The sequence below is a fragment of the Benincasa hispida genome, chromosome 2 (assembly GCF_027475165.1).
Source record: "Benincasa hispida cultivar pf3 chromosome 2, pf3_genome.v1.1, whole genome shotgun sequence".
NCBI lineage: Eukaryota > Viridiplantae > Streptophyta > Magnoliopsida > Cucurbitales > Cucurbitaceae > Benincasa > Benincasa hispida.
This window is the reverse complement of record NC_143479.1, coordinates 10,686,363-10,698,959: the sequence shown is the minus strand read 5'-3', so window position 1 is coordinate 10,698,959 and position 12,597 is coordinate 10,686,363. Positions and strand designations below refer to the sequence as shown.

General features: G+C 29.1%; 1 protein-coding gene across 2 annotated transcripts; it reads right to left on the bottom strand.

The window, feature by feature from the left end:
* Nucleotides 1-7,053: 7,053 nt before the first annotated feature.
* On the bottom strand, nucleotides 7,054-12,387 carry LOC120071344 (cell division cycle protein 48 homolog). 2 transcript variants are annotated; one of them, XM_039023559.2, is made up of 9 exons: nucleotides 12,248-12,387; nucleotides 11,498-11,663; nucleotides 11,179-11,407; nucleotides 10,304-11,070; nucleotides 9,989-10,210; nucleotides 9,758-9,829; nucleotides 9,355-9,636; nucleotides 8,896-9,255; nucleotides 7,054-7,653 (listed from the first exon to the last, which is right to left on the bottom strand). In XM_039023559.2, exons 1-9 carry the CDS (start codon nucleotides 12,310-12,312, stop codon nucleotides 7,360-7,362), a joined length of 2,457 nt encoding a protein of 818 aa, XP_038879487.1. In that variant the 5' UTR covers nucleotides 12,313-12,387; the 3' UTR covers nucleotides 7,054-7,359. The 2 variants fall into 2 exon arrangements, with proteins under 2 accessions (XP_038879487.1, XP_038879488.1); XM_039023560.2 differs by lacking the exon at nucleotides 12,248-12,387 and adding an exon at nucleotides 12,107-12,245.
* Between the last annotated feature and the right edge of the window lie 210 nt (nucleotides 12,388-12,597).

The window sequence follows — 12,597 nt, the reverse complement described above, 5'->3', positions numbered from 1 at the left end:
GATTTCAATTTAGTATTATGTTTAAAAATGTTAAAGTTTTATCCTTAAAATTTGAGTGATCTACACTTTGAACTTTTTTTTTTTTTTTTTTTACTAACTAAATATCCACTTTAATTTTTAGCTGCATACTAAATAATTTAAAATAGTTAAGGAGTGAAAGATTAAAATTAATTTAAATAATGATGAATGAATATTGCCAGTGGCGGAGCCGGTGATTTTATATTTGAGGCACTATATGTACAAGTCTAACGAAAAAAATAAATCTATGAATGGATGTAAGAAAACAAAAAAAAAAAAAAAAATCATAACTTCGTATATTAACTAATTTATTACATTACAATTGTTTTTTGTTTGTATACATAACAACATAAACAAAATGCAACATCCTATGAAATGTTATATTCTAACTAATTAGAAAATTCACTTAACCAAGTTGTATTAAATGTCTTGACTTTCTACCAAGATTCTTAGGTGGAAAAGTAAAAGATTTTGAGATCGACCATGACCTTTTAGTAAATATGCTATACGAACTTGATCTCGAATATTATAATAATAATCATTAATTTTGATTCTTAGACCATAAGATCGATCAGAATCCAAAACATTTTTTTCTTCAGAAGATGATACCTCTACAATCTCTATTGTTATTTTTCCTTTTATAACATCTTTCCATATTAATTTTGAATTAACTCTACAAAAATATTAATAAGTGTTAATAATAGGAATATTTCATTCTATTATATTGATTTAAAGATAGAAATACTTAAAGTCGTCTAAGAAGATTTAAAGGTTTACTTGCCAAGTTCTTATATCCAAACGAGTGACTGCAATTTCTACCTTTATATTAACGTTCATATAAAAATTGTGTGCAAAAAAGGAACTATACATTTTTAATCGAATATTCTTGAGATTGAAAAGTTAATTTCGAAAAGAATGAAAAAAAAAAAAATTATAAACTGCCCCAGTCTTGTTGTCGATATATATATATATATTGTGATTATTTATTAAAAATGATACATTATTATATTCTAAATATCATATATACTTTCATTTATTATTATTTACAGGAGTCGAACTTTTGCCCATTAGAGATAACAAATTTGGGTAAAAACTTAAAACAAAATCTGAAATAAAATGATCGCAAGAATCAAATCTTTGTCCATAGCCAACCAAATGACACTACACGTCAACAAGCTAACATCATTGTTGTTACTTTAATTCAACTTTTATATATGTGTATATTAATATATATTATTTTATCATTTATATTAAAAATACAAAAGATGAATAAATTGAGGAGGGCACGTGTGCCCCTAACCGCTACGTGACTCGTCTATGAATAGTGCAACCTAATCATTTATATTAAAAATACAAAAGATGAATAAATTGAGGAGGGCACGTGTGCCCCTAACCGCTACGTGACTCGTCTATGAATAGTGCAACCTAATTAACTATGATATACTTTAAAATTAACTAGTTTGATACTACGTGCTTTGCACGTGTTACATAAAGTTTAAAAATAAAACTTAATTATAAAATTTTAATAATACAAATTTGGTTTATGAATAAGAGCATTTTATTTTTTTAAATGAGTCATGAAAAAATTACATAAAGTTTAAAAATAAAATTTAATATAAAATTTCAATAATACAAATTTGGTTTATGAATAAGAGCATTTTATTTTTTAAATGAGTCATGAAAAAAATATTTATGAAAATTTGAAAGTTGGGTGAGAAAAAATAATTGTTATTATAAAATGTATTATAAAAGAAAATATGAATTAAACAAACTAAAATATTTTATACCGTTTCTCTAAACAATTGTGATAATTATCATTAGTAAAAAAAATTATTTTAATCAGAATTATTTCATTATCTTCCTAATTTTGAACTTCAAATATTATCATTATTTTTTAAAAATTTATGGTCACTTGGTTAAAAAAAATATATAAAAATATTTGAATTGAATTATTTGATTATCCTCTTAATTTTATACTATTTTCTCTTAAAATTTGTGATAACTATTTCTTTTTTTTTTTTTTTTTTTTTTTTTTTTTTAATTTTCATTTGGACGATTTGATTATCTTCTTAATTTCAAACTTTCATTTAAACAAAGAATTCCTTTTAAAGAAAAAAATCTGTGATAATTCTTTCTTATATATTTTTAAACTTTTTTATTGGATATCTTGACTACCTCTTACTTTTAAATTTTAAATTAAATCAAAATAATTATTAAAAAAAACAACAACTTGGGATAGTAATCTCTTAATTAGTTATTATTATTATTATTATTATTATTATTATTTTCATTTTCATTTTGATGATTTGATTATCCTATTGATTTTAAACTTTGATTTTTTTACCAAGATTTTTTATTAAAAAAAGTTTTTCGATATTTTTTTATTTAATAAAAAAATGTTTTTTTATTTGATGATTTAATTAGCCTCCTAATTCTAAACTTTAAATTAACTATAATATTTTTCTATTTTATTTATTTTGGATTTGATGACTTGATTATTTTCTTAATTTTTGTAATTGATTTAGATAATGTGATTATCCTTTTAATTTTAAAGTATAATTAAAACAAGATATTATTGTTTTTATTTTTGTATAAAATTGCATATCGATTGTTTCTTAATTGAAAAAAATGATTTGATTATCTTTCTAATTTCATCTTTTTTTTTTCAAATTTTAATATTAACAAAAATATAATTTTTCTATGCAAGCAGAGACTCTAAAAACTTATTTTATTTTGATTTGCAACCATTTTCTTCTCGATTTTTAACTTCATTTAAAATTTTATGAATTTATTGTGTATTTATAATGAATTTGAAAAGTGAAAAAAAATTAACAAAAAGACAGGTAAAAAACAAATATATATTATAAATCTCTAAACTCATTAGTTTGGATTTACAAAAATTAAAACATGAAAAAAAAACTACGAAAGCATTAAAAAAAATCACTTTTTTCTCTGTCACTTCGTCGACCTCAAAATTGTTTGAACTAAGAAATTTCTTGAACCTATCATTTTCATATGTGACGATTAGGTGAATTTCCCGTGTGTATTTGAAAAAACTACAAAAATATATCAAAAAATTGTATTAAATGACTATATATGATTTTACAAAATTGAAAAAGAGAGCATACCTTAAATAAAAAGGGAGAGAGGTTATATATTTCTATAAAAATATAGGGATAGATGTTGCTATTAATGAAGTTAAGAAGAATAAAAAATTTCTAAAAAAAAAAAACCAAAGAAGAAAGCAAAGAAGCTAGGGAGAGCCCATTAATAATATTAAAAAAAAAGGGGAAAAGGGGAAAGAAAAAAAAGGAGATACTTGATGGATAATAAAAGGGTGGAATTAGCTATTTATAGAAAAAATTTAGATCTCAAATAATAATTTGATTTTATTTTGTTTAAACAAAATTTCCAAAATAAAGACTTAATGTATGTATATATTTTTATTAAAATCGTCAATAGGATGTTAGAGGACAAAATTTGATTCGTTTTTAATTTATTTTTTACTTTATTTAATTTATATATTAGAGATAAAATGTGATTTAAAAAAAAGGTTTTCGTGAATAAGATATCAGAGGATAAAATATATTTTGTTTTTAAAAAATTTCTTTTTTTTAAAGAAAATAAGAGATTATTAAAGATAAAATATTATTTTAAAAAAACATGAATTAGAGATTAGAGAATAAAATGTGATTTTGTAAGTTTTTTTTTTCTTTTATTTAATGTGAAGAAGATATTAGAGATAAATGAAATTTTTTAATGATTAAAATGTGAAATTACTAAGATGTCCCAATGACTATCAATTAAAATAGTCAAAAGGGGAAATCAAGTATTTCTCCTAATTACCTCTTTTAGATGATATGGATTAATAGACATTGATTTCAAAGACATTTCTCAAAAAAAAAAAAAAAAAAAAAAAAAAAAAAAAAAAAGCTAAAAGTGAGTATTTAGTGGAAAATCGAGATTACAAGTGAAAACTATATCCAATAACAATATTGAAACAAAACTCAGAACTTAAAAACTTAAAACGTACCATTTTGAAACTTAGGTACTAAATTGAAATCAATTCAAAACTTAAGAATAAAAAGTGTAACATTTTGAAATATATAAACCAAATAGAAACTAAACCTAAAATTTAGGGACAATTTTTTTTTTTTAATTTTTTCCCAATAAAAAAAAGTTAAAATACTAATTTGATCCTAATACTTTATAATTTGTTCAATTTTAGTCTCTATATATAATAAATATTAAATTTAGTTCTTAAATAAAGCTCTCAAAATGTAGGGAGTATAATTTAAATGAACCTATAGTTTATGTACTCTGTGAGTTTGAATTGTTAAAAAATTAGAACAATTTTCAATTTATAACCTTAAGTTTTAGAATAGTATTAATTTAAACTATGAATTTATTATTGTATTATTTTTAAACTTGACCCATTGTATTTGTTTCAATTAACTCTCATACGTGTATAGATTTATTCAAATATTAAATTAATAAAATAGATAATTAATATAGAATCATGAACATTTTTTAAAGAAAAACTTAATTAAGAGTCTAAATTGATTTACTTACTATAATTTATGAATTTAAGTGATAAAATTATAAGTTTCACACAATGTTTATTTAAAAAAACATAATAAAATAAATAAATTGATACAATTATAAATTTTCAAGATTTAAATGATACGATTATTACTTTATAATTTAAATTGTTAAGACTCTCAAAGTTTAGAGGCATAAATTGATATTTTTTTCTAAAAAATTATTACCACTTAATTGAAATTGATTTTACGATAAGAGAATTATTGGAAAGAAAAAACTAGTTATTTATATATATATATGTGTGTGTGTGGGTATATATATTGTTACGATATCATCTATAAGAATGAGAGATCAAATGTTTTTTTATGCAAAGAATAATGGACCAATTATTATTCCTCAAGAAAAAAAAAAGGATCAATTATTGATTACGTACAATCACTAAAAACAAAGTCATATATGAACAGTAGTTTGGCCAAATATTTTTATAGTTGTGAAGCACGAAGCATGCCTCAAGCTAAGATCCTCACATGCCATTGATTATCGAGTCTAATAACAAGTCTACTAAAAAAAGTCTAACAAGTGAAAAAAAAACCCTAATTAATAAATAATAAAATTAAGTCAAATTATTAATTTTGTTTCTAAACTTTATTTAGTAGATATCATAAATACTAAAAAGTGTTTAATTAGTCATCAATTTTTACTCTTGCACTGGTAAGCTTAAAAACACTTAAAAAGTCATCAACTTTAATTTGATGTTTGATGGGTAATTAATTTTTTTCAACATTTTCTTTAAATTCATAAACCTACCCAAATAAAAATTAGATTCGAGAAAATTTAACAATAATATTTTTTTAAAATAAATAATAATAAATAATAAATTCATTATTAATAAATAAATAAATAATTAATAATACATTTGTAAATAAATAATAATAAAGTATTTTAATAAATAAACAAATTTAGTTTTCCTTTTCTTTATAATTTTAATAAATAATAAAATTAAAGATTGTTTTCAAATATTTTTAAAAATAGTAAAATGTCAAAGACGGATAGATACTAATAGTATTATATTCATATCTATTATGGTCTATTATGAATAGAGAGTGATATTTTGTCATTTAAAATAATTACCTTAAAATAAAGTTATTTTTTAATACAAAATTAAATTAAATTATTAATTTAGTTTTCTAAACTTTATCTAATACATCTTAAAAATTAATCAAATTATAGGTAATAAATTTTTTTGAACGTTTTTCTAAAGTTCATAAATCAACAGACAGAAAATAAAATTCATAATTAAATTTAGATTCAAGAAGATTTAAAAATATCAGTCAAATACCTAACTGTTAAAATTTCATAATCAATAAATTAAATATATATATATATATATTAAAAACTTTTCAAAGTCGAGGAGGCTATTTAAAAAAAAAAAAAAAAAGAAAATCTGAAAATCACACTTTTACCAACTAAACGCAGAGATTCTATCTGTTTCTACAAGCAAGGATTTGTGTATATGAAACAAAAAAGGAAAAGAGAAACCAATCATGTGGGATGAAAGAAACGACGCGTGTCGTGTTGGCATGTCTGGGGGAGGCTCGGGATGAGTCTCGTCTCGACCGTTTGGCACGTGGGAAGGGACGCTCCTCATCACGTGATGCACATGCCACCTCATCTTGTTCTCATCTCACCACCAAAGCCGCAGTCTCTTTTGCTTTGCAAATTTTGCTGGGACCCACACGTGATTTTCTTTTTCTTTTTCTTTTTTTTCCCCCTTTTCTAATTTAATATCATTTTCTTTTGGTTTTGGCCTATTTGTTTGTCTTGTTGCTAGTCCTACCGTAGCCCTAAAATTAAGATTTAAGAAATAGGAGAAAGAAAAAGATTCCCTCTGCTTAAAATTTCGTGCGTTTCACCCTCTAATTCCCCAACTCCCCGTAATGGCGATGGCCCCACCGATATATATTCAAATCTAAACCATATAATAATAAAGTACAATTACAAAGTTTTAAAATAATTTCCATCGGCCTTTTTTTTTTCCTTTTCCTAAAATATCGAATTTTATTTTAATTTAATTTTTAAATTTCAAAATATTACCGTTTCTCCGACATTTATAATTGTTTCAATAACATTGATATTGATGAATTAATTTTAAATTATTATAATGTGAAATTATAAAATTGATATTTAATAGTGAGAAAAATAGTGATAATAAATTAACTATAATTTTTTCCATTCTTTCGAATTAATTAATAGACATTGACACTAAATATTAAAGATGAGTATATTTAGTCATAAAATTAGCATGACTTTCTTTTTCAAAAATCAAAATTCAATTTCCTTTATTGTACTACAAAAACAAAACATAATTCCTCCAATAAAATTGTAATGGTTTAAAACTTAATGATGAAATTGAAATGTAACTCAAAATCTAACCAAATTGGAACTTCTAAAACAACTGAAATTGAAACAAATTGCCACTTTCTACGTCATATGTACTGAATCAAAGTAGTGCTCAAATTATATATATAAAAAAAAATATATATTTTTTGTTCCTTTTCCTTCCAAATTTGTTACTGTCTACACATTTTAACTTTTATTTCCAAAATTTACAAAGAGGAGGCTGTCTACCCAGTTGTCATAATGTGTACCACATTCCCTTTATTTACACAAAAACCTTTCTAAAAAGTTTTTTCAGTCTTTTCACTTAAAACCACTACATTTCAAGAGAAGATAACCCATAAAAGCACTAAAAAGCATTTACAGAAGTACAAACTTCCCCTGCACTGACGGGTTTTCAATTCAGCTGTAAAGATCATCATCTCCAGCACCCATAGTCGAAGCAAATGGGTCTGCAGCTCCCGCTGCTGCATTCTCGGTTCGATCAGGGAACCGAAACTCAGAACCAATCCCACGAGATTGCTGTAGGGTCTGAGCAAAGAGCTGGTACTTCCTGATGTCTGAATCACTAACACTTCGTCGAGCATACTTCATTGACTCCTCAAAATGTGCTGCCTTTATCTCCGAGACGTCATCGATGTCGTCTTCTTCCATGGCTTCCAAGTTTTCACCTTGCTTTCTCTCCCTTTCGAGATCCTGATACCCATTTCGTGGATAAAAACAAGTAACAGATCAAAGTAATTATTTATAGTTCCATAGAAGTAATTTTTTAAAGTAGTGAAGCAATATAAATGAATACCATCAACCTGGTGTTGGAAATTTCAGATCTCAATGTGTAGATATCACTAAACACAAATTGAAGAAAGTAAAACTAAAAAATAATCACCTTTTTAATCCATGTCATTGAGTCTTTTTTAAGTAGAGTCAATAAGTTAGTGTACATGCGACTAGTTTAACAAAGAGTAGAGTGAAGAACTCAAACCAGCACAGCCTAGAAAGAAAGTTCTTGGCAGATTACAACTGGCCCAAGAAAAAGTAAGTCAAGAAGTTAGTGTAAATGCTAACTTTTAAGGAAAGTACGTTGGTTTCAATTTTCATGGAAGGGAAAAGATACATCTTCAGAGAAAAGCTTGAGGCAGCGACAGTGGATGAACATGGTTTCTCATTTCAAGAGGGCCTTTATTACTAAGCTTGTCACTGAAGAGTTCTGATTTTTTCCATAAAATGTAGTCTTTTTTGAAGGCCATATATTTAAGTTAGATTGTAGTTTCTTCAGTTGTTTTTCTATTTTCAGCTTTGGCCTTATCAGCTGGAAAGAGCAAGGGAGACTGGTCTGCAGTTGGCTAGGCAGCAATGACCAGGGTCAGAGAGATAAATAGTATGTGGATGAACAAAAATAGGGGAAACAATGGACAAAAATGAAGGAGATGAAGTTATTTGTGCGTATAAGAAGCAAACACTTTACGTAGTCTGTGAAAGCAATTTTAAAGAACCGAGTTGGTTAGAAAGATCACCACATCGATGACGTATCATCAAAAACACCATTGTCGTTTAAAGAAGTTGTTAATCCAAAGTCCTTTGTGATAACCATTTTATTTTTAATGTTCTGTTTTTGAAAATTAAACTTGTGAACGCTACTTTTACCAATAGTTTCTTCCTAAATTACCTGCTTTTTGAAAATGTTCTTAAAAAACCAAACCCGATTACGAAAAACTCACATTTTGACGTAGAATTCAAATGTGTTTTAAGTAGGATAAAAAATTTTCCAACAAATTATGAAAAAACAAAAAACAAAATGGTTATCAAATAAAAGTCCAAGAACAGTTCTTTTAAAGAGCAATAAATTCAAGTAAAAGATGTTCACTCAGAGTCAAAGTTGCTGCTACATCAAACTGTAAAATTATTATTTATTATTATTATTTTTTGGTAAAGAAGTACCTTCTCAATATTTTCTCTAATGGCATATTTGCAGGCACGCTGACATATTTCAGTGATATCAGCTCCACTAAAGCCATGGGTGTACCGTGCAAGAGCTGATAGATTGACATCTTTAGCCACCGGTGACTTTCGCAGACATGCTTTGAAAATTTGAAGACGAGAAGACTCGTCAGGGAGTGGGATGTATATTAATTGGTCCAGGCGTCCCGGCCTCAGCAGCGCGGGGTCTATAATGTCTGGCCTGTTTGTTGCCCCAATTATGAATACAGTCTTCTTTGCAGTCATGCCATCCATTTCTGTAAGAAGTTGGTTCAAGACTCTATCTGCTGCCCCACCAGCATCTCCAACAGAACTACCACGCTGTGATTTATCATTTTTAAACATATATATTTGATTTTAAAAAATTGATAAGAAATAATGAATTAGCCAAATATCCATCGAGGTTTGAAGACTTAGAACCTGAGTTGCTATAGAATCGAGTTCATCGAAAAATAGTACACATGGAGCCGACTGACGAGCCTTATCAAATATCTCTCTCACATTTGCCTCACTTTCACCAAACCACATCGTCAGCAACTCAGGTCCTTTCACACTTATAAAGTTGGCCTGGCATTCATTGGCAATTGCCTTAGCAAGTAGCGTTTTACCACAGCCAGGGGGACCATAAAAGAGAACACCTTTAGATGGTGACATGCCAAATTTTTCAAACTTCTCAGGATGCTCCACTGGGTATTGGACAGTCTGCCATAAAACAGCCACAAATAGTCGAGTTCAGAGAGGAAAAGAAACGCGAGGCAACATGCAGAATTAGATACACCAAAAGCTCAAAATTATAACTTCAATAATATAAAAGGGTGCAAACCTCCTGGAGCTCTCTTTTAACATTTTCCAACCCACCAATATCATCCCATGAAACGTTTGGAACCTCCACAACCTAAAAGCAAAAGGCAACTTTTGAAGTCTTTATAACAGCGTAGTCAGTTGAAAAGAATGGCAACACTAGAGGTAATTTTTCTAGCAAAACTAACCACAATCTCTAGCAAGATACAAAAGTAGTTATTTCAGAATAAAATTTTAGGAAGTGCAGACTCACAGTTTCTCGCAAGGCTGATGGATTAGAAGACCCTAAAGCAGTTTGGAAATGTTCATTGGTTACAGACATGGAATTCAAAACCTCGGCATCTATTGTTTCATCTTCCAAGTCGATGACATCCATTTTCTCCCTAATACACTGGAGTGCTGCTTCAGTGCAAAGAGCGGCAAGATCAGCACCAACATAACCGTGGGTATCCCTTGCAACTCTCTCAAGATCAACCTGATACAAAGAACGGCTTCTAAAAAAATGCTTCTATATGGAAAATATGTTAAACTGAGAAATTGTGTAGGGTGACATTAGAAAGAATCTCACATCCTCTGCAAGTTTCATGTTCTTTGTATGGATCCTAAGAACTTCCAATCGTCCTACTTCATCAGGTACACCGATATCAATCTCCCGATCAAATCTTCCAAATCTCCTCAAAGCAGGATCAATTGAATTGGGTCTATTAGTTGCTCCAATAACAATAACATGTGCTCGAGTCTTGAGGCCATCCATCAAGGTAAGAAGTTGGGACACAATACGTCTTTCCACTTCTCCATGTGTTTTCTCCCTCTTTGGTGCAATAGAATCAAGCTCATCAATAAATATAATTGAGGGGGCATTCTTTTCAGCTTCCTCAAATGCCTTCCTCAGATTACTTTCACTCTCACCAGCTAACTTTGACATTATTTCCGGCCCATTAATCAAAAAGAAGAATGCACCTGTCTCATTAGCAACAGCTCTTGCTATAAGAGTTTTTCCAGATCCAGGAGGCCCATATAGCAATATCCCTTTTGGAGGCTTTACACCAATTGATTTGAAAAGTTGTGGGTGTCTAAGTGGTAATTCTACTAACTCACGAATCTGAGCCATTTGCTTCCTGACACCTCCAACATCATCATATCCAACTTCATTTAATCTCTCCTCATCCTCACGTTTGATGGGCTCTCCCTCACAGAAGATCTCGGTATCAGGTGCAACAACACAGTATTCACCAGGGTCTGTTTCTATGACCTTAAACTCAACACTTCTCATTCCACCCCGGACTAAGAACAGGTCACCCTTCCTTACCGGTCGATATGCTTCCAAGAAATAAGCTAACAACAAGAGTGGCAATAAATCAGAATCATATGCCAATCTTTTTTCAGAAATTCTATAATCCTAAATCAAGGGAAGATAAGAAAACAAAAGTGCAAAAACCTCACGTTTCAAATATGCATCAAATAGGTTGCCAGTAACACCCTCTATTGTATCATCAACAGGGAGGATATGAACCCGCTTTCCATACTTCACATCAGGACACTGATGGATAGATACAACATCTCCAAGACGAACTCTGAGATTGGCTCGTACAATTTTATTCATTTTGATTTTTGACTCTTCACATTGATCATCAGTGAGTACAATACACACCGTATCTCTCCGCTTCTTCCCCTAATATAATCAAAACAACAATGCAAGTAAGACTGATTATAACTCTCCTGGGTAGATGGAACTATTTGCTAAAACAAGCATGGAAATCACCTTTAATAAAATAGTATCTCCTCTAAAGAACAGTAGCTTTTCCATGGTAGCAGGATGCAAAGAAACCACAGAGTTATCGTCATTTATAGCCTCATCAACAACTAAACGATTTGGAGACTTCTTGCGTTCCAAAATTGCAGTGGAAAAATCCCGTTTAGTACTTTTCCTATTTTTAAACAAAAGATTCAATGTGAAAACTCACCAAAAACTGCAATTTATAGCTCAATGATTACTAAACTTGATTGATTGGTCAGTAAAAATGAGTCAATCAAGTCAAAATATTACAATTACATGCGAAATTTTAGCGTCAAGGGCAGTCACTTCTTCTTCATTAATGGTTGAAAATTTTCAGTAGACACGTTTAGAGTAATTCCTCAATTCGGATATAACCTTAAAACTCTCAGAAAAGTTAAAAGTTCTAATCAATTAATGTTAAATAGACACTTCACATTCAACAGAATCCCTGAACATGCTTAAGCTCCATCTTCTCTCTTATCTAAATTCAATACAGATATGCTAAAATCTTCCCCCAACCTGTCTATCTCATAAGTGGTAAAAAGCATGGCAGAACAACTAAAAATTTCCTGAACAACAGTGTTAGAAACATACGGTAGCACCAACTTTTCTCGTTCTGGAGTAAGATACCGCTAAAATCTCCATCAACCTTTCTAGCCGTTTGAAACCCAGAAAAATTCACAGCTAATTACCGGGCCTGAACAAGAACAATCAAGATAACAAACGAAAACTTACTGGTCCGATGAAGAAGAGGGTTCGTGGCCCTTATCAGTAACCGATGAGCCTGTTGGTTCTGTCATCGTTTTAGCCTTTTGTGTTTCGAATACCACAAGGGTTTCTGCAAGTTTTCAGACCATTGGTGCAATGCAGAAGGAAGATACGAAGAAATATAAAATAGACCACACTGCTGTAAGGAAGACGGACAACCGAGATAGCCCGTTTCCATATAAACGTTGGTTCCAATGAATTCTCTCCACCTATACTTGAAACTAATGGCGGGTCGCCATGGAAGCAACGCTAGCGGTGAAGTAGGCGCCATTTTTCAGTAGTAGGTGAAATCAAGAAGATGCCGTTTGACAAATTGC